Genomic DNA, 26,677 nt, shown 5'->3' on the forward strand with positions numbered 1-26,677 from the left:
GAGACAAGGGAAACACAGACAGTGATTTTACATGCTCCCCTTTGGCACTGACCAAAATAGAAGATTTGGGAATATTAATTGATACAGTGGAGAGCCCAAGAAATGGTTCTGCATGGCTAGCAAGCTAGCAACCAGTGCTCCACTTTGTCAGCTGATTTTTCCAACAAAACAAAACAAAACAAAAACCTCCCTTTCTAAGGATTTTTAAACTTAGGAGCAGCAGTCAAGTTTATTTAGGAACTTCAGAGAAAATGACAGGGGAAATAATTAACTATGGGGAAAGGATGGTCTCCATCTGCCTGTTCAGAAGTCACAAAGACACTGAAAACCAGCTTAATCACCAGGAAGGAATCAGGTCTTCAGTTTCCAGTTCTTTTAGGCCAGAAGGATAACTAACGTTAACCATCTCCTCTCAATTGCTTTAATCAGAAAGCTGATTCTTCTTTTTAAAAATACTCGGTAATAAAGCTGAAGACAGCCTAACTGTATATTTACATGAGGGAAAAGGGTGAAAGCACAGCACAAGTGTCTGTTCAGGAAACACAACCCTGGGAAGACCACACACTACTCTCCCCAGAGACAAGGGGCTGGCAAATACATTGACTACGCTCTTAGCTAGGGGAGCACTTGGCCACACACTGCAAACTCGGCCCGGGGAGCTCCTGCAAGCTACTACCACCAACCTGCCTGCTCAATCTCATCACAGCTATTTTCTCTCATCAGTGTAAATTCATTTGCTCTTAGAAGGACTCTATTGTTATCCCCAAACCCCAAATTTCTCTTATTATCTAAAAGTGCCCTGAACCACTCAGATAACTATCACATATTTAGACATACAATGAGGTATGCAAACATGGTAACTTTTCTTCAAGTAAACTGTGGAACTAGATGAAATGAACATTTACCATAATGTTAAGTGGTGATACCATCTATCAACTAAGATGATAATGAAAATATATTCCCATGCATGGACCCCAGTACTCCTATGGTGTCTTTCCAAATTGATTCTGGAAATGTCCCCTGATGCCACCAGAGCCCACTGTGCTAGGTGTGTGAAAATCCTTTCACACTCCAAGCGAATGTCTGAGGACACAGCGGGCGCGTTGAGACCACCAGGACCACAGCGGGGAAATAGCCTGTAGTGCGCCAGCCCAGGCACTTGCCTGCTGCTTTTTCAGAAGGATGTTGACGCTGGTGAGGTCTTTGCCATAGTCGTCAGACTGAATCTGACTCTCCAGGCCATGCAGCCATTTGTCCAGATCTGCACAGCTCTGGGTGAAGAGTTCGGCTTTGTTTGCATCGAAGAGCCGCTGGGCCTTGGTCTGTGTGGTGGATTCAAGGACTTCCCACATTTTATGTAAACCCGTGAGTTTTTCCTTCACCACAGCTTCTGTCTCTGGCTTTTCTGAAATGAGCTGCATTCCCTCCTGGAAAACACACATAAATACAGTTTGTAGAACAGGTGTCACTGTGAAAAACAAGCCTGACATATTTGAATTATGAGTTACCTATTCACTCCACACACACATTTGTGCACACAAATACACACATGCACGCAGGCAGTCTTTCTACATGGAATTACTGCCTGACAAAATCAATGACGGCCTGACTGGTTTTCACAGGCATGGAGCACCAAGTGATGGTTGGGGCTCTGGGATATTTATTGCCAGTAACCTAAAACTTCATCCCTTCCACATCACCCCAAGAGACCTTAACACTTAAACTGTTAAGATTTTGAAACAATATAGTGTATGAAGGAAGAGAAGGGAAGGTGGGGAATGTCACATTCATGATCGGTTACACTGCAGAGAATCTTGCTGTGCCAAAACAATACAGTTTAAATTATTAAAATGAGAAATTTAAAATACACAATACTTCTAAGTTCTGTGGATCCGCTCAATGTCTGTCACAGTCCAGCACACACAAGACGATCAACAGAGGGAGGATGCTGCCCCGGGGGCTGGCAGTCTATCAAGAGCAACAGAGGAGACACACAACAGAAACGCAACTCCTAGGACTCTTTACAAGATAAGGCAGGCATTTTGCGCCACCTGGTTGCGCTTCTGCTTGTCTCCTTTCTTGCTGGCTTGAAGACAGGAGTTGGGAGGTGAAAAGTGGGACTGCTCCTGGCTATGTAACTCCCGTATGTGCTCATCTAGGACTCAAATAGGCTGGAAAACATGCTAAGTACAAAGGAGCTCATTTCCGCCCAGTTAGTTTTCTCACCACAGCCACACCGATGGAACACCATCAACCCCTTGACTCACCTTCTCAATTTTGTCAAGCCATTCTTTGTTGGAAGCGAGTTCTGCCATAAAGGCCTGATGCTTCAACCATTTACTGTGCAGATTTCTGGCTTCATCGTAAGACATGTCCTGGGCTGTAAGCATCTTTTCATTGATCCAGAGAGACAGCTAGGAAAGAAAAAAATCAGGTTCCGAGACTGTGATCACAGACATCAGCCTTTTTTCTGCCTGGAAACAGCTGTTATGTTGTTACACGCCACGCCATGTTTCCACGTCAACAGACAACCAGACATTCACTTTACAACTGACCCATCTCAAAAGGCATCTCCACTGTATGGATGCTGTACTTGAGACTTGCTCCAAACTATGCATCTAACATTAAACCCTGAAGTGTAAAAAGCACGTTGAGCCAGCTTTCAAACTGTTTGGCACTCTTAACCAGCCTTCCCTCCAGACACTTGTGTTTAAAATTCTGTCCTAAGCAAGCTAAGTCACAACCTTCTTTCTTCTTCAAATACCCATGGCTAGCTGTACCATGCTAAACAAGATTAACTGTCTTTACTACATTTGGTAATCTTTTAACTCTTTCAGTTCTACTATAAATGAAACCAAGGTGCCTACTCTTTCATCACTTCCTCTTCTTCACAGACACTATCTACGTGGATGACAAACAGCATGAGGAACTTGCTTGCTACAGGGGTGAGGCAACCATGATGCCGTCTTAGCTCCCTTCGTGTCTCAGTCACCTTCAACTTTTCTTCTACAGCCTCTGTCTGTAGAAGACCAAGAACACTTCACCGGACTAAGATCAAGAACACATCACAGGACTGGATTCTGAGACCCAGCATGTTTGCTTGGATCTGAACTCTGGGAAGCCTCTTCACAGACGCTGCCCCACTGACAGATCTGAGCCTAGCCCAGGCCCTGGACACGTTCCGCTTGTTGGCTCTCATTCCAACTCGCCTGGTTCCTCACTGCCTGCCCGCAGTTGGCCACACCAGGGTACTAATTCCTACCAGGAAGAGAGAGCTTCGGTCTGCCCAGTTGGAAGATACGCAAACGAACGCAGGGTCAGCCTGGAACCAGAAGCCAGTAAGTCTTCAGGGGCAGTGCCCTTCTTCCACGTGACCATAAGAAGCCACTCTTATACCAGCTGCTGCCATAACAAACCTGCACCCAAACTGTGTCATGGGCCCACCACCAAGGGTTTAGAAATGGTGTATAAACCCCTACAGAACCAACCATTCTGAGGGCATTCCCTTGCACTTTGGGCAGCTGCTGGGAGAGGCTTCCCCATAAGAGGGCCCCCACAACACAAAGTCTGTTCTCTGGGAACCACGTCAAGGAGGGGGATGCAGGTCCCAGGAGGACCCCAGCTCTGCTTGTGGCTGAACCCCCAGGCATCCTTCCTACCCTTCTCAGGAGACCAACCACCATGTATGGGAGAGAGGGGGGTCAAAAGCAAAAGTAGTGAGATTTTTGATGTCACTCTTTAGTAAGGAAAAAACAGCAAGTCCCATAAAGCCCTTGGTAAGCATGGACCATAGATCTGTTACACAACAACCAAGGCACTGAATTTCCTACTTTAAAAGAATCACCTACTTCCCTTCCAGTTATCTGAGTAGTTAAGGCCTGAAAGGCTAAGGCTATTCAATCTAAGGAGAAAAGACGTTAAGAGGAAAGCAAATGGAAAAACTTTACCCTGTATTCCTCACGTGCACACTAAACATAATAAATGGCAATGATCCAAAGTGCAAAGGACATCCACATATTTGCTCTATTCATAACCACCTACCCAAGAGAGATTAAAAGAAAAAGGAGCCACATAAAAATCAGAGGCTTATAAACAAATCTGCTCTTTGCTGAACACATCATCCTGCAGATAAAGCAGCATGTGACAGCACAATGAGACAGAGCCGTGGAACTTGCTAGTTCATCAGACCTCTATCAGCATTCTGGAATCAGACCCATAGTTATTATCCGTGGGCACTGACAAAGGTCATTTAAGAATATGCTCATTCTCTGCAGAATAGAACACTGTGCAGATTGGAAAAGGATAGGAACAAATGCTTTGATCACTGGATTAAGCTCAAAGCAAAGCGCTGAACCCGCTATGCCGGTGCCACCGCATATAGTTATATTGCCCTCCAGCGGAGGAAGAAATCAGTTTCAGAAAACAGGAGGTATGGAAACAGGGAATAGAATAGAAAAGCAGGACCTTTTAAATCACTCATTTTTCAGGGTATCATATTAAAATAGCAACACAAAAAACATGATGCTGTTTGCATTGCCATCTATAACTGTGATTAGCTAGGCCCTGCTCATCCTCCCTGCACTGCGGCAATGAATTTCCCCCTCCAGGAAGTATTCGTGGTGGGTGGCAACAATGGTAGAGCTTACATCCCAGCCTCCTCTAGCCTCCAACCAACCAGGAAGGGGGTGTGGCAAGGAGACCATCTGGATTTCCTAGACCTTGAACAATACCAACAGCAAGCAGCAGCATTAAATCTGACTTCTGGGTGCTCTGTAAGTATCCACCAACACAATAATAAGTAGGTTTTCATATGTAGGGCTAGTCCACCCATAGACTCCATTCTCAGAGATTCTGGTTTAAAATGGGCATATTTTAATGAGGCCAAATAATGGAAAATTAATAAAGAAGACTATTCCTTAATAATAATAGCACCCTTTGCTGGTACTTCTACACCAAGGGTTTTGAAGCCCCCAAACCTGACCTAAATTCTGTCGCTTTGTGGAAACTACTGGGCTTCCCAAGTGGCTCAGACTGTAAGGAATCTACATGTAATCCAGGAGACCTGGGTTTGACTCTTGGGTCGGAAAGACCCCTAGAGAAGGGAATGGCTACCCACTCCAGTAGTTTTGCTTGAAGAATTGAACGTACAGAGGAGCTGGGTGGGCTACAGTCCATAGGGTCACAAAGAGTCGGACACGACTGAGTGACTAACACTTTGACACATTTTGACAAACCTGACCTAAATTCAGTCTTTATTTGTAAACTCAGTCTTTATTCAGCATCTATATATGCTGATGTGGTAGCCCCAGCAGATCTTATGGTTGTACTAACTTTTAACAAGGTTCAAGGAAAGAAAAAATAGATAACCCAGGGAGACCTGGCACAGCAGTCACAAAGAGACCTGCAAATCATCTCCAGGACAAAGAAGTCCAGCCAAAACCTCTGGGCACTCTTGGAGGGGAAATCACACAGGGCTGAGCCCTCTGGGTGTGCCTATCGGTCACTGGTGTGTGTCAGGGAATAAATTCCTTGTAACCAACGACGCTCACCTGGAACAAGAATTAACAAAGATCTAAAGATCTACTGAAACTATTTCCTGTGATTCTACTTGGAAGGACTACATCTTATCTACTTACTTTTCCCACATGTTTCTATTTATGAATCCACATGGATGGGAATGGAAAATCAGGGGCTGGAAATTTCAACTGAGCCTCTCTCAAAGGTTCCTCTGTCCCCTCACTTCCTGCTTATTTCCTGGCATTCTTTTCCCTAAATTCAGTCCAAATTTCACCATGCTCAGGTCAATGGATTTCATCTCAGTAATCTGTTCTTTAAGCAAAGGGATGGGGTCCCATTGGTTTCCCTAGCAGACCCCCTTCCCGTCTGATCTGAGGTTAAAACAAGTCACTGGCGGGGCTTCAAGGGCAACGTTAAGGTACTTCAGGGACTTCCAATCTGGGAAGGGCACAGCCCAGGCTGCAAACGTCTCTTGACAACTTTTCACTCCCTTAGGGCTGAAGGGCCACTTGGTATTCACTGCAGCATGTCATGCGACTCTACACAGCTAACCTTGAATCCATTACTCTTCCCTGGGTCTTGTCTGGAGACATGAATGCCTCTTTAAAAGAGCATCCTATTCAAATGGGTTATTCATGCTTGGGAGTGACTTGAAGAGGCACTCCTGGCCTCGCCTGTCTGGCTCCAGGCAAACCCCTCCAGGGACCCAGATTCATCAGTGTGGCCCTGAATGTCAACAGACCCTAAGCTACACAGTTGAGGGGCTTCTCTTCCTTCGTAAGGTTTAGCTGCTGGAGCACATTTTAAGATTAAAGAGAGCAGTTTAATAGACATGAAGGATTGCTTCTGTCTCCGGCTCTGATTCAACTGTTATGAGAGCCATATTTAACACACAGCTACAAGTTTACATGCAAAGGATTCATGAAGAGTCTGGTCATATTCTTAGCATATAACCTTGATCCTCCCCTCTCCATCTTCAGTTCCCCTTCCCCAAGATCCCTACAGCTTCCCTTGGATATTTTTCACCCCACTTCTGCCTCTGATGAGATTTAGTCTAATAAACCAGAGAGGACTGAGTCTCACCATGGTTCTCTGGTCGATAGTGAAATACGATGTGCTTGTGATCTCACGCATGTGAAGTCAGCTAGATGCTTCCTTCCAACCAGCTTACAGACAGACTGAGTTTTACTGGCTAACTTTAGATTTCCCAGTTTGTTTATGCACGTATCAGGGGAGTATAAAATAGTTTGAGAATCATCAGATGAATACCACATGTTAAAACTCAAGAGTCTGAGATCAGGATTACTGCTCTTGGCAGGAGCCTGAAGGATGGATATTTCAAGGTCTTCAATGAGTAAGAAAACTGTGTGTATTTTTTGAAATCTTTCTTCTTACCTGGGTAGCCAACTGCAGTTTCTTTCATTTCTTTCCTTCCCTACTAGTAACTCTGCCTTACTTTAAATAGTAGATGCTTTTAGGCTATAGAATATTTGAGAATATAACTGTCTTTGACCATGGCAATGTTCTACATCTGCACTGTCCATACAATATGGCAGCCATGAATCACAGTCGGCTGCTGAGCACTTAAGTACAGCCAGCATGATGGAAAACTACACTCTTAACTTCATTTAAAATGAGGCAGCCACATGTGGTTAGTATCTGCTGTGTTGAATAGCACAGTTCTAGACTGTAATAATTTGGTTACTCTAAGTGGTAGCTTGTAGGCTGGAGAACTGACACTGCCCCACCTGCAAATATCTGGTGTGAATTTCTGGCCTCAGTTCATTTTACAATCCCAAGGGTGGTTCTGCCAAATGCTTGGTGGCTCTTGTTAGAAAAGAGGAAAGGAGGTGTTAAAGGGCGATGTACCTCCTGACAGTCTTGCAGGAATTTCTGAAGATCCCTGTTGTCCTTCAGTCTCATCAGAAGCTCACTGGCTGCCTCGCGATTCTTCCTGTGTCTGTTGTAACGATAATAAAAATGATTTTTTAGAAAGGAATTCTTAAAATACAGAATTTGTAATTGTTTCTTTTCTGGGTTTCTCTACACGCTGAAAACAATCTGCTGACAGTTCTTGATTATGTCAAGGAGACAAAATAAACAAGGGAGTCGAGCATTCAAATGAGTAAGCCATGGTACAAGAAGCCAGAACACCTGTCCCAGCCACACAGCCAGCCAGGATGCAAGCAACAGAGCTTCCTAAGTCTGGTGCTAGGGAAAGACACCATGAGCAGGCACTCAGCACAACTCTCCATTTTAGGAACTGGGAAAATATAAAATTGATCTTTAGAAAACTCATACCTGGGTGACAGACCATGTACATGGCTAAGAAAATACGGAAAACCATGTAACTGGCTTCAAAGTACATTTCCTGATGGTAAGATTCTCATCATGAGAAAAGCTTGTCCCAAACAACAATAAACCAAGAATGAAAATTTTTAGACCTGTGAGATCATCTACCTACTCAATCCCCATCTTTATCAACACATAAGGGTAACCAAGGCTTACAGAAGTTAAAGCACAAAACCTTAACCAAGACACTTAGAAGAATCAGAAGGAGCTGAACTTGGTGAAATGACAAGTGACACCAGGCACTCACTCCACAGCTCAGATGCAGCCACAGGGCTTCTTGGCACACACCATGGAGGTATAGGGAGCCCCCTGCAAGACTTCTTTCCACTCCCAGGGGCTTTCCCACTGGACTGTGAAGAAGAGCCACGTGAATGCTGTGAGTGCCATGAACACTACCGCCTTCATGTGGTTCTATTGCCTCGAGGAGAGCCATACTACACTGAGAATTGAGAAGCATCACCGTAACACAGCTCCTCATACTTCCAAGGAACCCAAGTGCCAGCTGGCCTAAGCACAGGGTGTGAAGAATGGCGAAAGGTGAAAGTGAAAATCACTCAGTCGTGTCTCTCTTTGTGACCCCATGGACTATAGAGTTCATGGAAATTTCCAGGCCAGAATATTGAAGTGGCAGCCTTTTCCTTCTCCAAGGGATCTTCCCAACCCAGGGATGAACCCAGATCTCCTGAAGGGAGAGTGCAAATGGGAAGGTTTGGGTTTTCCTGCCAAGTCCCTTCTTGCTGCAGTGTCTGGGCAAGATCTCTTGACCAACCTCACTAACCCCCATGGCCAGGATGAGGAAGAACATGACCTCTGATTCTCCATGATGCCAAAAAAGGACAGCTCAGGCAGCACCTGCTACAGGCTGGCTTTTAAAATACCTTCTTTGAGTGCAAGAAGATCGTAATGACCCGCGCGTCACACAGGTCTGCAGGGAGTAGTGGCAAGGGACACTGCTAGCACTGAGGCCACCATCTGCCTGTAGACCAAAGGGAATCACTCACTGCTTCTCCAGCTCCCAGATCACAGGGACGATGCGAATGGAAAGAACACTGTCAGGGAATTGCTCAACACATAAGATAACAGTTTACTGTTTGTTTTTAGTTGAAAGGGATTCTGTAGCTTCAGACAAAGGGGTCTTAATATGTTCATACCACTTAAAACAAAGTGCAACAATAGAAAAGTACTTCTTATATAATGCTAAATTTAAAAAAAGTTAATGCATTAATTAATGATAAAAAAATTCCAAGGCACAGATTAGAAAGCAGAAACCAAAGTGGCATGTGCTAAGGGTGAGATTAAAAGGTAGTAGTTTCCACCCTCTATGCCACATTTATAACACTGTGACTTTTATAGTAATAATTTTAAAAGGCCTAAGTCCCTTTACTTTATTGCGATCCTTTCTCAAAGATGAAAACTTAAAAAAAAATTTTTTTAAAGATTGTGATTTCAGATTAAAGGAATTAGTCATCCAAAAAATGTGGGTGGGGAAGGAATGTCAAGCAAAGTCCTTCAAGTTCCCAACCCTCAAGTTCCAGTCACTGTTTGTACGGGGGTTTAAGAAAAATAAAGCAAATCTTCCAGAGGAAGGTAATCTGAGTTGGAGTTAAGTCACAAAATGCAAGAGTCCTGCTTCGAGTTAAAAGGCCTTGAAGAAAAGATCTCATTTCTTTCCCAAGCATCACACGAAAATGCTGTCATGGCAAGGAGTAATCAGAGACACAGTTAAAACAGGTCATGCAACCTTGAAGCTCACTGAAGTAACAGCTAAAAATAACCTCAGACACTAAGAAAAGTCAACATAGAGAGAAATACCACCAGAAGGAATCTTGAACGTATCTCTTATAAAATGAAGATTCACATGTGCCCAACAGATTTCTGCCTGGACAATTTTTCTCCACCCTGGTGTTCATGGGAAGTGAAACTCAGGGAAGTCCTTCAAGGTTGGATCATGGATTTAATTAAAGGGAAGGACCTTCCAGAACTTGGGCCATTTCTCTTACTCTTTAGCGTGCTGTTTGGGATGAGGTTAAATTTCTTGCTTTCTTTCCATCCCTCACCTCCTACCCCTATAATGAGACTCAAAAGCTCCTCATCACAAGAGGCAGATACTAGGTTCAACTCTGGTTCTTATGAAAAGTGAAGAACCATAGGTAAATGAGTAAAGCATGCTGGTAATTTTTAAGTTTTGTTCCCATGTGAGATAGGGTCTGGCTTTATGAAAATGGACAGATTTCCTTTTCTCCCAGGACTGCACTGTGGCTGGAATTTTCCTCTGAGCCAGGAAGCTCACCTGTTCCTACTCGCCTTGAGCAGGCTTGGACTGCAGGCTCCTTTCCACCACGTCAAAGGCACTATAAAGGCCACTCAAACCCTACCCACATCTGTTAAGTCAGTGTCTTTGTTCTAGCACTTTTTCATTTCAACGAACTCAGCGGTAATCGACAAGATTTCCGGAATGTAAGCACGTTATAATGATTTCGCATTCTACAAAAATAGCTTCATGGGAGCGTCAGAATGTTTCTGGATGGGGATCAGATCCCAAAGGTTTAGATATTTACTTAGCTCGTGCTCCGACACCACCTGGAACTCAGATTTGTATATTTTTATAACAGACCAGTATCCTCTGGGGTCAAGTTTCAGATTTTGAGGTCTCTGGGGATATTAAAGTGAAACCAGAATTCAGGGAACATATGCTGAGGAAAGTTAGAAATGTAATCCTTCTGAGGGTAGATCACCAGAAAGCCCCACCCCCTTCTCTGTTAAGCTTAAGGACAGTAGAGGATCGTCTTCCCACTGCTTTTAACAACAGAAATCCCCAGGAGGCCTTGGAACCCCAGGTGCCCAGGCTCTGAGTCAAGGACAAAAGGAAGCTTAAGCTCCAACAAAGAGCTGCTAAAATGTTCTCTATATCCAGGAGCCTCCAGTCTTGACAGCATCACCTGCTTCCAACAAGCCCTTGCAGCTGCGGCATGGGGGTGGGGTGGGGGGAGATCAACACACTGAGGAAGCGGCCAGGCAGCTGCACGCCCGCCTAAACACAAGTGTCCCCAGTGGCCCAGCCCATCTTCAGGAAACCAGCTGTGTGCACCTAACGTGGAGGAACGTGGGATATCATGTTTACAAAATAGTGAGATTTAACACCGGGAGAAAAGGAAATTCTTTTTCTCCTTGTTAAAACTGTCTTGCTCAATCCTTGTTTCTCATACTCATTTGAAGGTGGAGAGATCTTTTTTTTTTGTAGCTGTTTTAAAAGCAACAGATACAAAATTATAATCTGCCTTATATCCTATTCCCACAGTACCATCCTTAGAGCATATGGTTTAGGATCTGAATCAGTGCACGGGACAGACTGGCTAAAGCCAGGAGCGCGATCTTTTATGGGCAACGAGTCGGTCCCCTCTCCACTGCAGATCGTGGCACGTCTGCATGGCCCAGGGTCCCAGGACACCCTCTCGGACACGGTAAGGAACTGCTCCCCATTGGCAGGTCTTCCTCCTCACTGCACTGGAAGGTCAGAGGAGCCTTGAAAAAGAGCTCGTTTCTTGATGACATCATCTCACAGTGAGCCTGTAAATCTGGCCCAGGTTGGGACCAGAGGAGATCAGCTGTAACAGAAACTGGTGACTGACTCAGATAGGCCATCCCTGGAGAGAAGTGGCCAGCTCAGAACAGGCCAGAACCAGGCCAGGCTGTGTGTCCAAACCAGATCCACTAGACCTCCTGCTTTAGTAATAACCAAGGCAGAGTGACTGTTAGGAGACAGGGTCTGACACAGAATGTGGGCAGGAAGAAAAATCTCTTGGAACTGAAAACAAAAACAAAACAGCAGCATCTAATGGTGGAGAGAGCTTGGCTGAAGAGGAAAAGGTCTTTTCTCATAAACGAGATGTCAATACAGCAGTATCCTTAGGCCTTCTAGTAAAGGCCTAGTGATGCTCCCTTTTTGGCTCTGCCAGGTACTCAGACAAGCAAACCCTGCCCTTCTTCCCTACCCCTCCTGGGACCTCAGAGGAGTCTTGCTTGGGTGACGGTGAACGTGGGTTTGGCTGGATGGGGAAGCATCTGGCTCTCAGGGTCCCACTGGGTGATGTGCTCTGTGTCGTGCTGTGTGTCACCTCTTACAGGGCAGGCTTATACCCCACTGCTACTCAGCACTTCAGCGCTGTAAGTCTTTGATCAGGGATTAGCTTGGCTTTTCAGGCTTTCTTTTGTAGATTAAATTTTACTAGAAGCCCGTATCCTGCCCACTTTGGAATTTAAACCCACAGCCCCAAAGATGTTGGCCAATGATACAGTTGCTTGAGAGCCCCAGGGTGCAAGACTTCCTTAAGGGCCTCAGGACTCCGCACCTGTCATCGATGGAGTCCACCTTCTCCTGGATGCGATCCGAGTTGATGTTCCCATCGCTCACCAGCCTCCGGCCTGTTTCCACAACCGCGTTGATCTTCTCCTCATTGGCATCCATGGTGGTCATGAAATCCTCTTGTTTTTTAATAGCTGCTTCAGCTCCTTCCAAGGTGGTGGGCATTTCAGTATGGGCCAAAACATACTCCTTAATTAAAAAGGGAAAATCACAGCAAGATGAAAAATCATGAGATACAACTTGCCTTCTGAATATGAAAAAAAAATAAAAACCAGTCTTCCCTATTTCCACACTTTGCAACAATTGCTTTGTCACACTTAGCTAAAATTATCTAGGGAGTCAGATAATATAAAAAGTTGGGAGGAGGGAAAATATCCCAATGAGATGCCGAAAGTGACTATTAGATTCCTGTAAGTGGTTAAATGCTCTCATTTTTCCTCCCAAGCAAGTGAGGGAAGTAAATGAAGGCTTGTGCATCAGCCACAAGGATCCACAGATGTGCCCATAAGGTGATAGCAACAGATTCTTCAAACCTAATCTTTCAAGAGACATTATCAACTCTGCTGCTGGTGACCATCCTTAGCTCTTTCTCTAATTTCTGCATTGTGTCACTTGATCAAGACCCTGACCTTTCTAAGAGCAAGAAAGACAGAACCATTCAGAAAAAAAAAAGTTCCCCCCAAATACTTTTCGATTGGATTAATACATCTCAGAATGTTGCCAATGTAATGAACTACTATGATAACATACTATGAGACATTAAGAGGTCCTAGACCATTATTGTGGTGGAACGATACTTTGCAAGGCAAGGCAGCCTCCATGGGAATCTTCAGTTCTATCCCCTTCATTGTGACGGGTTTCAGTGCCTTAGAAGTCAGGGAAAAAGAGTGTTTGTCCATTGCTCTTCTGACTTCACACAAGTGGGTGTAAACCGGCAGCCCACAGGCAGCCGAGGCCCAGCCTGATGGGGAGGACGCCAAGCGGTGGGGGACGTTACCTGGTTGTTCAGGAAGGCTTCGGCCTGCTTGGTGTCCCGCAGGAACTGCTGGTGGGCGTGGGACTGGGAGAGGAGGCTCTGCCTGTTCTCCCACATCTTGTGGAGCTCGTTCCAGCCTGTGTCCAGGGCCTGCAGCCGCTGCCGCAGGAACATGTACTGGGCATCTGTCTGGCCCTGGGTGACCATCTCGCCCATGTCCCTCATCTTCTGGTAGTCCTCCTCGTAGTTGTCAATCTCGTTTTTGATGTTCTCGTGCTGCGTGAGGAGCTTCTCGGCCTCGGTCAGGGTGTTAGGCATGTCCTCCGAGGCAATGGCAGTCTGTGTCCTGGAGAGCCAAGACTGGAAGTCGTCCAGGTCCCGCAGGAACTGCTGCAGCTTGCTGGCCTCTCCCAGGGAGGCCTCACGGTTCTTCAGCGTGGTCTTCATCTCCTCCCACACGTCACTGATCTCGGCCAGCCGAGACAGGATAGCCTGGGCCTGGTCGGGGTGCTCGGACTCCAGCTTCTCGGCCTCCTTCTGCAGGTCACTCAGTTTCGCCTCGATGGCCACGAGGTCCCGCTCCATGCCGGTCAGCTTGCGCTGCAGGGCCATGACACCCGCCAGGTCGTTGCCCAGGTCCTGGGTGGATTCGATGACTTTGGTCTTCTCCCGGATCCATGACTTGGTTTCGTTGCACTCGAGGTGGTAGTTTTGGATGCTCAGGGCGGAGAGGAGCGCGTCCTTCTTCCGGTCCACCAGCTCCCTGAACTGGCTCCACCTGTGGATGCCAGGGTGGCAGAGAAGGCAGTGTGAGAGACAGGACAAAAGGCGGTGGCTGGACAATGAAATTCACAGTCATGGTCAGAGCTGCCATTCTCCTGCCACCTCTGCTCTGACTATGTGCTGTTTGGAAAACCACCTCCCTCAGTATGTGGACACCAAGTACCACCATCGCAAAAGCTCAGGGACACACTCTAATCTGTAAGAAGCCTGACAAGGAAAGGAACTTAAAAGAGCGGAAAGGTGAGCAATGACAAGACATCTGTCCCCCAAAGTCACTTAACTCCTGACTACAATGCACCTCTTACCTCCAAGCTGCACCTACTAAACATGTCCCATACCCCAAGGCTTCAGCTGCCACCAAGACCCACTCAAATGTATTTATTCAATAGAAAGATAAGACCAGGACAAAAGCCTACCTTGATAATTAGGACTTTCATCCACCAATTACATCTCAAACATGCTAAAACCCTGTTCCAGAAATCACTTTAAAAGGGACAGCAGAAGCGCCACCTTGATGCCATGACCCACTATGCTGGGCATGGGTCTCACGCAGGCTCTCGCTTCCCACATGGGGGAGGGGTGCCCTGAACCATGTTGCCTTCAGAGACACTTCTCAGAAAACCAGAGTATGTCAAAGGACAAATGCTGATGCCACGACAATGGTGCCACAGTGTCAGTGACCCCATGCAGGAAATCCCTGACCATGAGGCTCGGGGGGCAACCCCAACCCTCCTGGCTGAGCACAGGGAGCCAGCCTGCTGCCACTGGCCTCACGCTCACCTTGTGTTGAGCTTGTCCTGCTGGGCTTTGATCTCCTTCTCACTTGGGTGGCCGCTATGCATCAGCTGCCGAGCAATCTGGTTCACCACTGCCACCCGGGACGCCTGGTTGTTCATCTCTGGTTCGAGGCTCTCGAATCTGCAAAGGCAATTTGACAGAGCGGTCACCTGCTTGGTCACTGAAGCTGCACAGGGTGGGAGGGTGGGTGGGGGACCTCACAGCAGCAGCTCACCTGTGCTGGATGACCTCCAGGTCTTCCAGCTTCTCTGGGATCTGCATGTTGTTGAGCCACTGCTCCTTCTCGTCAATCCAGAGTTCACAGGCATCGGCCTCGCTGAACATCTTGTACAGGGCCAGAGTGTCCTGCAGCGCCTGCTTCCGCAGCCGCGTCAGCTCGGCCACCTCCTTGTAGCGCTCCTCAATGCCCGCCAGCCGGCCCCGCACGTCGGGGGACTCAGCGTGCTCCTGGGGCAGGGCACTGGCTTGCTCGTGCAGCGAGTCGATGGTGGGCCGGTAGTTGGCGATCTCCTCCGCCACGTCCTTGTGCTTCTTGACCAGGGACTGGGTGGAGTACTCATCGTGGCCCACGTCGTTGCTGGAGACGATCTTGAGGATGTCCAGCATCCAGGCGTCGATGTCGTCAGCATCCGCCTGGAACTGGTGCAGCAGTGAGGCCTCCTCCAGGCGCTTCTTGCGGATGGCCGAGAGCTCCTCCAGGTGGGCCCACTGCTCGCGGATGTACGCAATCCGCTCCCGGATCTTCTCTGACCCGAAGTGCTCCTCGGCGATCATGTCTTCGCCCTCCTTGATGGCTTGCTCGAAGTGGCCACTGCGGCCGCTCATCTCATCCTCGAATGCCCGGTGCTTGCTGAGCAGGCGCATGACACTTGTGAGGTCCTTGCCATAGTCATCGGAGGACAGGATCTTCTCCTTCTCCCGGATCCAGCCCTCCTCCTCTGCCATCTCCCAGAAGAACTTCCAGAGGCGACGGGACTCTTCCAGGCGGGCCCGGCGCTCAGCCGCCAGCTGGCAAAGCTCTTGGTAACAGAACTCCATGTGGGCCACTCGGTCTCGGATTACCTGGGGGTCGCAGGGCTTGTAACCTGTGTAACATCAAGGCGGGCACATGGGTGTGACAGTGGAAGCATGGGCTCCCATGCACAGATAGGCAGTCAGTTACACCCCTGTTCTCCTTCCTAGGTCCCCCATTCATGCAAAGTGCAGGGTCACCGTCTAGGAGGAGGGAGGAGCAATGTTTTTTTTTCCCTAAGTATTATTTTCTTTTCGGTCACTTAGGAACCAAAAAATGAGGTAAACTATAAACAAGAAGGTAGCTGCATTTAAATGTTTCTGAACCTGCACAAAACCAAACCTTTCCAAACAAACTTAGAACAAATATCTACACGACCAAGTATGAAAGCGAAGAGAGCCATGCCAAGCAGTGGGTGTGCAGAGTGTAGTCTGGCAAAGTTCACTGCCCAACATAAGCAAGTAGCACTTGGGTGCTGAAGGAAAAGATAGGTCCATTTCAGAAAAGTAACAAGAAGTTAAAAATGTTCAGAAGGCCACCCTACAGCATCTTGTTAAATCCCCAACATGGCCCACTGGGAACCCACAAATGGCTGGTACCTTTCAAGGCTGCACTACCACACACAGCTCATCCAAGTCTCTAGAGACGGGCCTCTGGTGATGAGGAGGCACCGTCAGGGTCGGTCCATCCTTACCTTCCCCGTCGGTTGCGAACTTCTGGGCAGAAGCGTTGACACCTCTCACCCGCTCTGCCTGGATGCCAATGTCTGCTTCAACCAGGGCGTGCTTCTGTAACAGGTCTTCCACGCCGAGCAAGTGTTTGCCATAGTCTTGAGACAATAACAGCACCTGAACACAAGAGGCACAGAGAAGACAACTGTGATAAAACCTGGACTTCAGCGTCTCATAATCTGTGGACAGGATGGGAGCCAGCAGCCAAGCTGTATCGTCCCTCCAGCCACCCTCCCTGTATCTTTAGAGGAAGATGATGGCAAGAAAATCAGAACAAACAAACCCAAAAGCAGCAGGAGAGACTTAATAAACTAATGATCATCTATGCTGAATAAGAAGCCAAGCCTACACTAAAAAGTATAGAATAGGGAAAAAAAAATAAAAAAAGGAAGGGATGGGGCATCAGTATGAAATAAACCGGGCCTCCAAGAAGAAACTGGTGCAGTAACAACTATTCAAGAAAAGACAATTAAGGTGACAGCTGCTTCATATCACAGTTTAAAGACATCTCCTCGAAGCTGCTGACTCCTTAACTGGATGCTCACCTTGTCTGAGAGCTCATTGGTATACCTCTGTACTTACAGTCAATGGGAAAAGGCGTCAGGTGGAAAAGCTTACAGACCCCATGGACTGTAGCCTACCAGGCTCCTCCATCCACAGAATTTTCCAGGCAAGAGTATTGGAGTGGGTTACCATTTCCTTCTCCAGGGGATCTTCCTGACCCAGGGATCGAACCCGGGCTTCCCACATTGCAGCCAGACGCTTTACCATCTGAGCCACCAAGGAAGCTAACTACAGACCACATCTTTAATCAAATAAGGAAAACAGGGTCAGCTCAGGTGACTATCACCCTTAGGACAACGCCCTAAGCAATGCCTCAGGTTTAAGTTTGAACCGGCTAACATTCATTTCTTCCATCACCCCAATTTGGGGAGAAGGGTGGTCTCATCAGACATCCTCTCCAGATGGAATTTCTACTTCACCCTTACTTAGGAGGAGGTCTCTGGCCCAATCTGAGTTACAAAGTGGAGGATGAATTCTAAAGTACAAAGCACCTCTCTGCTAGATTTTATGAACATTTCTATTTTAGGCAGTTAAGATTAATGAGAACATATATGGATATGAGAACATCACAAATCTGGGACCATAAAAGGGAAAAACTAATGGTATGAAGTGACCTTGCTCCCCCTGGCAGGAACAGTTCAAGAGGTAAGCACAAGACAAGGGCTTACATCCTAGGAAGGAAATCCTCGCAGGTCAAGCTTAGAAACGAACACAGTGTGGGAGATAAAGGAGGCTTCATGGTCCTGCCTGAAAACTGCCCTACTCTGCCCTGGCTACGGGGCTGAACGCCTCCCAGCTGGAGGAGATGGCTGGGCATGAGTGAGCTCTTATCAGGGGCCTGCATCAGAGGATAGGACAGGCAGGGCTCCTCCTGGGTCAAGGGGGAGCTGGGAACTCCATGCTCAGAGCTGCTAGTAATGGAAGGGGAGCACTGGCAGCCCCTCCAGCCCCCGTCCTATGATACATACACATGTCCTGCACTTAATTCTTTCTGTAACCGCACAAGGGAAATGGTAAGCACATCCTCCACTTGCAAAGGAAGGCAGGGAAGCTGTGGCACTCACAATCTGGACTCTGGCTGCCTGGTGGCAGGGCTGCACTCTGTCCACGCTGCCTCCTGCTCTTCTACACTACCTGCCTGGGCCCTTCCCCAAAGCAGTGCCACTCATACATAGACCAATGAGGCAGAGATCTGGCTCAATGCTAAAGAATTAAAACCACAGAAAATCACAATTACTGATCGCCTACCATGGAATCTCTCTAAATTAGATCTGAGTCACAGCAGCAGACTTTCAACTATGGAACTGGTCCTGTTACAACTTCTCACTTCACAGCTCATTTAACGTGTGACCCAACAGCCTTCCCATGAGTGACATGGCCCTTCTCTGGCTGTACATGGGCGACTAGACCGGGGCATTACTGTGTGTTGGGGGTTAGTGGGCGGGGCCCAGAAGAGAGAGAGGCCTGACTGAGTGAGCTCCAGCCTGTAGGCAGGCATGTCTTTTACCTTCATTTCATCCATCCAGTCCATGATGTACAGCATTTCCTGGAATATCTTCTGCAGCCCCAGGTTCATCTCGAGGCGCTGTCTCCGGGCCCTGAGCAGCTCCAGCAGGTACTCCCAGAGCCGGATGACATTGTCCTTCCGTGCTGTGATGCGCTTGATGTCGTGGTAGTTCTCTGCCTCCAGTTCCCTGGCCACAGCCACCACAGCCTGCACACGCTCCTCGTATGCAGCAATGTCAGTCTCAATGGCCTCATGCTTTTTCGTGGCGGCCTCAACGGCGGGAAGGTCAAATCCAAAGTTGTCCTAAGACAAAAGGGAACAGAAAGAACAAACACAAAATTCAAAAGCCATCCAGTGTGGAACAAAGAAACAGAAAACGGAAGTGGAGTCCAGAGCACGCCCATTAATTTTGGGGGGTGGGGGCGGAGTCCCAAAAATCAAACACTGACTCCAGAGTGCTGACCCCACGGGCCTCTGCCTTCCCTGAGGCCCGCAGAACTGCTCATGGGCCCAGAGCAAACCAGTGACAACTTACTTTACAGAGGTGCGAGGCATGTATGCAGCATCTGACCTACGAGACTGGAGCAGGTGATGGCTTAAGTTAAGCCAAGAAGAAAAGGAGCCACTTATTTACTTCAAGGCCAGTCTAGCTGCCTTGAAGGCCAAAGGCTGGGAGAAAGGGGAAATTTTAAAAACTATATAAATATGAACGGTTCACACACACTCATTAGCTCTCAACAAACTTTGTTTGAGCTACTTCCAGATCTATGAAAAGTTAGATAAATAGTAGAAGAGAAACTGTATTGGAAATCATCAACATCCTCTCCACGGGAAGTGGATGAGATGGGGTGCTGGATGTGGACAACAGCTGTCCGAAGGCCCCGGGCATGGCCTAGGCTCTGAGGGACACAGTTCCGGAGCAGACCTGGGACACCAGACGCTGGTTCTCACTCAGCCAGGTCTCTCTCATAGCTGCCTTGCGGTCGAATCTGCGGGCGAGCTGTTCCAGTTTCTCCTGTCTTATGAGCTCGTTTCGCAGGGCCAGTTCTCGCTCATGTTCTGCTTTTTCCAGTCTTTCCCAGGCCTGTGGAAATGAAAGAGAATGGTTTCCGGCTATATTCAAGGAGCCATTCCTAGGCTGCAGTTAACAGCCAGTGCTTCTCAAAAAGACCTAAGAACTTAGGAGGGAAATCCCATTCCCACCCTCAGGGACTCTTAGCCTTGGGGAAAAAAAATCATTTTCTCTCAGTTGAGCCCCATGGGAATACTCTCCCCTATCTAAATTTAAAGATCCTGTGTTACATCTGGAAAACAAAACAGTGAAGATATGAAACAATGTAACGTAAGTTACAAATCTCTTAACTTTCATTGAGAGGAAGCAAAGTATCTTCAATAGCTCTCAGCATATAAAAAAGATAAACGACTTCTAAGAAATCATATTATTAATCTTTCATTCTCTGCACTCTGAGCCACTTATTTTCAATTCATAGATCTGAGTATTTTTTCCCAAATCCTCACCAATTAAATTCATTCCTGTGAAATATTTTATTTCACATTATTTAACAAAGTCCTCTTAAAAGAGATCGAAATGTGTACAACTGATCACGGTTCTACATTTTTTTCAAGTTGCTACTTAGAAATAATGAAATGAAATACTTGGAGACATCACAGGTATAGAAACAATTTTTTTGACAACTTCCTTGACAGAAGGAGTCAAAATCCTAAGCCCTAACCTCTAGGGGTTCCAGATACATAAGGTTTTGAATTCTCCTGTCTGCAACTGAAAGATGGCTGAGCCAGCAGCCTGGGACAGATGAGAGGTAAACGGACTGTGGATCTGAGTAGCAAGGTAAACAGGCTAAACCTGGTTTGATAAAATCTAACATCCCCCCAAACCTCCAGTCAAGTCCCCCAAATCACCACAAGCACTCCATTGATCCTGAGCACTATCTGAGCAACGACTGTCACTCAGTAACTCGACAGGCCAGGAAGGGGTCTTTCAAGATCTCTCAGCAATCAAGACCCACTGAGAGCACCAGAAAACCTACAGGAGGCTGGGGCCCACAGAGAAGGCCAGATGGATGGGTCTTATACCTTGTTAATGTCAGAGATGAGCTTCCCCTCCCGGGGCATGTAGACCTTCTGGTTATTGGCCCTCATCTTGCTCTGAATGGTGAAAAGCAGGACTTCCAAGTTCCCCTTCTCAGTAAATCTAGGCAGAGAAAACCAGCCACAAACATTATCTACTATATTTTGTTTCTTCAAAGGGGAAAACTCATCTGCTTCTGGAGAAAAAGACACTTCATGCAGCCTCACAATTTTAAAACCCATTTCTCTCCATCCTGATTTATGCAAAGCACGTGTGTGTTACAGAAACCACAGTTTTTGGGTACTGCAGACCTCAATATGTGCCCAACTGTGGGGTTTTTCTTGCGGTTGGTTACTATTCCTGACATTTACATTTGGGGGCACAGAGTGCTACTCTTCTGTTAATCAACTCCATCAAGATTTTTAGACACCAAACCCTGGACGATGAACTTGCTTCACAGCTGAATGCATTCAACAAGGATTATTTCAACCACCCACCCAGTGTCACTGTCAACAGGCTGCAGAGACTTCAGCCAGGAATTTACTACTGAGTGGAGTTTTCAGGAAAGAGGAGGAATGACTCTAGCCATAATAAGCAACAGATAAGATCCACAATGCTTATTGGGCAATTATGAATTTTTAAGATATATGAACAATCAAACTTTGGGGGGGCAACAAAACCTGATCTGAATTGATATGAAACTATCCTTTCTTCATTCACACTTTGTGAATATTTACATGTTCTGCTACTGATACGTTAGTGGGCTTGATTATGAGTAACAGCCTCAGACCACCTGGAGGCTTATAACACAACATATCTGCTAGTTCTCTAAAATCCAGAAACGATGGAATTCTGAAACACAGTAGGCCCAAGAGCTCAGGAGAAGGAACTGGGGACCTGCACCATTTCTTAGGATTCTCACGTATCCCATGTCCCAGCGGCACATTTCTCCTGGAAAAGGCTCACAGTGGGTACAATTTGTAATAAGTCTCAGCAACACAGACTCAGATGCAAACAAGTAGGACAGGCCGCTGGGGAAAGGCATTCACTTTGAGATGAGACCATGTGAGTCAGAAAAGAGGAGTCTGTGGCTGTAGGAAGGGTAATGCATTCCAATCTGCATCTTACTTGGGGGGCTTCTCCACAGTGCGGTAAGTGTTGAACGCCTGAAGCTGCTGCTGAACCCCAACGAGTGAGTTGGCAAATTTGCGATTGTTCAAAATAATGATGGTTTGTTCAATCCACTCCAGAAGGTCAGAGGCAAGGGACTCATACTTTTCAATCATTTTTTCTGTTTCAATAGCGTTGTCAAGCACCTATAAACAAGGGTTAGAAAAATGGAAAAGCAAGATAGTATCACTACGTAAGGGGAACCTGACTGCAGCCCTCCAGGAGCCGGCACATGCTTAATGATTGGCTTTGAAATGGTTCTTTGAGACTTTGGCACTAAACTCCAAGAACCATTTGCTAACAGGTGCTCAGACTGTGGCCATTATTTGTGAGCAATGACAGCTTAACTCAACTGTAATTGGTTCTGTAACTTCCCAACCCCCAGGCAAAGGGTTTAAGATCCTGAATGACACCTGATGCCTAGGCTCCAAAATTCCTAGAGAAACAAAAAGGGCGCTATCTGGTTTGGTCATATTCCATGAATGCCCGTGAATCTTCCATTCAATTGCACTGGGAAGACAAGGTCCTCTGGTCTGAGGTGTTTTGAAATATATGGCAAGGGAACATCAGCCAAACAAAAGAATTTCAAAAGCCCTATTCTAAGGCCTTTCCAAGCATTTAAGTAGGATTTTCACATCAGTAACATCAGGCAACTCAATCAGATTTTTAATACCCAATTTTCTGGCAAGGCTGTAGGGGAGGGGTGTTTCGGGTCTGTGTGCCTGTGTGCAGCATCACTTAGTCATGTCCAATTCTTTGCGACTCCATGGGCTACAGCCCCTGCCAGGTTCCTCTGTCCATGGGGATTCTCTAGGCAAGAATTCTGGAGTGGGCTGCCAAGCCCACCTCCAGGGGATGTTTCCAACCCAGGGATCAAACTCAGGTCTCCCACATTGCAAGAGGATTCTTTACCATCTGAGCCATCAGGGAAGCCCAAGAATACTGAAGTGGGTAGCCTGTCCTTCTCCAGGGGATCTTCCCAATGCAGGAATGGAACCAGGGTTTCCCTCACTGCAGGCGGATCCTTTGCCAGCTCAGCCAGCAGGGAAGCCCTGGGTGAGACCTCCTGAACTTTCTTCCTACATGTTTCAGCCACCCCTCCCAACTCCTGCTCCTCTTTGGGATGGCAGGCTTCTGCCCACTTCCCTACCATTGGAGAACTTCATCAAGAACTCCCAGCACCTCAACGTTTGAGACATGGTGGCAACACATTTAGACACAAACCTTCATTGCGTCTCACAACTTACAGGACTGGTGTGAGCTCACCTTTCCAATTCGTTTTCCTTCAACAGCCAAGGCCTTCATCTTTGAGAAGTAGTGGTAGTAAGTCACCACGTAAGTGATAATGGACTTCTCATCGGGGTGGTCCACACTGATATCTGTAACCCAGAGGAGATTCTGTTTGGTGCTTTGCTCACTGCATTGCCACCCAGGCAACAGGAACAACCCAGAAGAGCTGCTCAATACTCAACAGGCCCGTGCCTTCAATTTTGGGGGCTTGAAGTTCTGCCATGAGAGTGCTGATTGTAACGGTAACTAACGAAGATGAAACCACCTCCCCACCTCTTTTATTAGATGAACATTCAAAACTGCCTCCTATTGCCAATAAAGACATCAAAGTCTTAAAAGACCTGATCCTTTCTCTCAAGAATCCTAGGCCACTGAGATGATGAAATACACGCAAAACTACTACATGGAAATGAATAACATAGTTAGAATTGAGTCAGATAACTCAGCGATGTGGGTACTACCCAGACACACCATGTTCACCTCCCCCACCCCAGGCTGCTCTGTGCTGCTTATTCTGGACAATGGCACCAGAGTTTTTCCCAGTCACTAAGCCTGAGGACATCTTTATCTTCTTGTTACTCACATCCAGTCAGTCATCAGGGCTGAGACCAGATGATTCTATTCATGGAATCTACTGTCCCTCTCAGACCAGACTCTCACGGTCACATAACCTGACCTGAAGCAATGGCTTCCTCACTGGGTCTCCCTGCTACTCAATTCCCTTTACACACTGCACCCAGCTGATGTTCCAGAAGCAGAGCTGTGAGCATACTTCCTCTAAGCCCAAACTACTCAAAAAGTGCCCTTCAGTCTGAAAAATAAGTCCTGAAGTCCTCTACAACTTCCCGTAACTTTCCTTTCCTCTCTCCCTTCCTTTTATCCATCCATTGAATATTTATCAAGCATCCTCTAAGTGGCAAGCACCATTGTAGACATTTCTCATCCTACAGCCTACTAGTTCTTCTAAGGTGCCATAGATCTGAACCAAACTGAACTATTCACCACCATCACCACCATCACCACCCCAGTAATTTCCAATATTCCTTCCACTTTCAACTTCCCTTTGCCTGAAAGGGCCTTCCCTACCCCCATCACATTCTTCCTATCCTCTAGGTCCAGTTTAGAAACTAACACTCCCTCACAGTCATTTCTGATCCCTGCAGCTGGAATGACTTGTTTCCTCTGTCCTCTTTGTTTATACTCTGCTTTCTGTCAGGCTCTATGATTACGTATGCACATTTCATTAGTCTTGTAAGACTGAGTGTCACTCTGCTCCTCCCCTCCTAATGTGCTGTATATATAGAGAGTGAGTGGTCAATAAATATTTATTGAGGGAGGGAGCAAATGAATGAAGGTGGCCAGTCTTTGGGGTATGGCAGTGATGGAGGTACTCAGTTCAGGATACACTGAGGAGAGAACACACAGAATGCTCTTTGCTGACACAGTGGGCTCTTCTGCAATGCGCATTCACTTGTGCACCTCCATTGCTGCCAGGAGGATAGAAGTGGATAGGGTTGTTTCTCTTAAAGACAAGACCACTGGGGCACAGCGTGGGAAAGCTCCCTGCCCAGGGTCACTGAGGCAGCCAGTGGAAGAGGGGGCCACAGCTACTCTTCCCACTCCAGGGCCCGTGACCAACTCCTGTGTCTGGCTCTGTCAATGTGGGCCCCACGGAGACAGAACTGGAGAAGGTTAGGGAAAAAGTGCCGGCCCTGGCCGTGTGTATAATTTAATAAACACAAAATGGGAGATGACTGGGAAGGAGAGAGCAAGCAAGACCTTTTTAAACTTGTTTACAATTGTATTTAAACGGATGTTCTCTGGGACATTGGGCAACTAACAATAGCTAAGGACAACTAATAATCAAGATCAAAACCACAGGATGAATGACAGCAACTGCTTTTTTTAGCTCCTTGTCTTCAAATGACCTTTTCATAGAGGGGGGTGATTAGAAAGATCAACTAATGAGCAAGTTATTAAATTTTTTATCACAGTGATTTCAAAAAAAGATTCTTTATCTCAGCACAAAGATCTATGGCTCAGGGAGAATGTCTTTCCACAGTAAGGCAGGGGTTAAGTACAAAGATTTATCACAGCCAAAGGAATTTTAGTTTTGTGTTTATATTGAGAAATCACTTAACAGGCTGGCACAAAGATAATTTTATCTCAGCTTCCTGCAGTAAACCTATCAGTGAATCTGATGCACTGGAAAATAGCAAGAAGCCTGCCTGGCAGCCTCATGACCTCGATCTGCCCTTGGGGAGTTTAACTTCCTGTTCTATATTTATAAAAACTTTAAACTTTCACTCACAAACAGCTTTTTCTTAGTATCTGCTCACAGCTAAGAGGGTCTAAAAAGCTCCAGCCCTACAAATTCTTTCTCAGTTTGAATACTTCTCCACATGAGAAAACATTATGATAGCTCATGTTAAGATGAAGCCTACAATTAGGATTTTGTTAATAAAGGAGTTACAGCCCGTTGGATTGCCCCACACAGGTCTGCTCTGTGTCGTCCACAGTCAGTCTCTGAGGTTCTGCTGCAGGGATCTGTGGGGCACAGAGAGGCTGGTTCCGTGCAGAGTAAGGTGCTGTGCCGCCAAGCAGCGGGCCACAAGGAGGGACTGCGTGTTACTCTTTCTGCCACCCACAGGCTCCTGGTGCACTGTCCTCATTTAAGTTCTTCTTACCGAGAAGCAATTACTGCACAGTCTGCTAAGGAGGCTCCTAAACCTTCCTGCCCTCAGGCCAAACCATGCTCTTGCCCGGGGGGTGGGGGGGTGGGGGGGTGGTGCCTGACTATCAGTCAATCAGCAAGTGAGAGCCTGTTCACGTCCTCTTCCTTAAACATAGAGGCTAATCACCTATGGTGACTCCCCACTGTCTGCTGAATAACCTCGAAAAACTGTTACCTGTTGGGCCCCCAGTCATCCTTCTGGTTGTATTTTTCCTACTGTTAAGCTAATACCACCCCCAATGAACTGTTAGCCCTCTGTTATACCTTCCTCTTTCCTCGTTCCTTTGCTCATATAAATCCCTCTGCCTACCATGACCTCTCCTTTGGAACATGTTTAAATCATACTCATCTTTCAAGGCCTTTTCAGGTATAATCCTTTACACAAATCCTCAAGTAATTCATAGACCAACATTAAGATCCTCTTCCTTAGATAATTCCCAAAGCACATGGTGCCCGTAAACAAACTGACATGAAGCAGATTTTTTATTTACTCCTCTTACCCCTCAGCTCCTTACCTTCGGGGTCCAAGAGTTTAGTGAGGCCAAGGTGTTGCTCTGCCAGGTTAAAGGCATTCTGCAGATTGTAGTGTGCATTGGATTTCTTTAGTTTGTCAAAATCTATCAGGTCAGGCCTGTGGAGAACAACAGTGGAACACAACAGAAACCGCAGCTTGAAAACACACCGTGAGACCAATGGTGTCCACTTAGGAATAAAAGCCTACGATATTTAATCATCAAACAATGAAACCCAATTTTTGAATAAACAACCTTAAAGTTTATTAAGAGAACTGA

General features: G+C 46.7%; 1 protein-coding gene across 5 annotated transcripts in view; it reads right to left on the minus strand.

Moving 5' to 3' along the window:
• The window catches only part of SPTBN1 (spectrin beta, non-erythrocytic 1), a 209,918-nt gene that overhangs the window by 24,043 nt on the left and 159,198 nt on the right, over positions 1-26,677 (minus strand). For all 5 annotated transcript variants that reach the window (XM_069583334.1, XM_069583331.1, XM_069583333.1 and 2 more), the window contains 14 exons: positions 26,402-26,517; positions 23,129-23,241; positions 21,821-22,008; positions 20,698-20,815; positions 19,529-19,687; positions 18,604-18,906; positions 16,496-16,649; positions 15,004-15,874; positions 14,772-14,909; positions 13,230-13,986; positions 12,219-12,421; positions 7,387-7,477; positions 2,268-2,414; positions 1,164-1,427 (listed from right to left, as the gene is read on the minus strand). In XM_069583334.1, coding sequence (XP_069439435.1) covers positions 1,164-1,427; positions 2,268-2,414; positions 7,387-7,477; positions 12,219-12,421; positions 13,230-13,986; positions 14,772-14,909; positions 15,004-15,874; positions 16,496-16,649; positions 18,604-18,906; positions 19,529-19,687; positions 20,698-20,815; positions 21,821-22,008; positions 23,129-23,241; positions 26,402-26,517 — 3,622 coding nt within the window. The remainder of the gene's footprint in view (positions 1-1,163; positions 1,428-2,267; positions 2,415-7,386; positions 7,478-12,218; positions 12,422-13,229; positions 13,987-14,771; positions 14,910-15,003; positions 15,875-16,495; positions 16,650-18,603; positions 18,907-19,528; positions 19,688-20,697; positions 20,816-21,820; positions 22,009-23,128; positions 23,242-26,401; positions 26,518-26,677) is intronic.

This window comes from Ovis canadensis, chromosome 3 (assembly GCF_042477335.2).
Source record: "Ovis canadensis isolate MfBH-ARS-UI-01 breed Bighorn chromosome 3, ARS-UI_OviCan_v2, whole genome shotgun sequence".
NCBI lineage: Eukaryota > Metazoa > Chordata > Mammalia > Artiodactyla > Bovidae > Ovis > Ovis canadensis.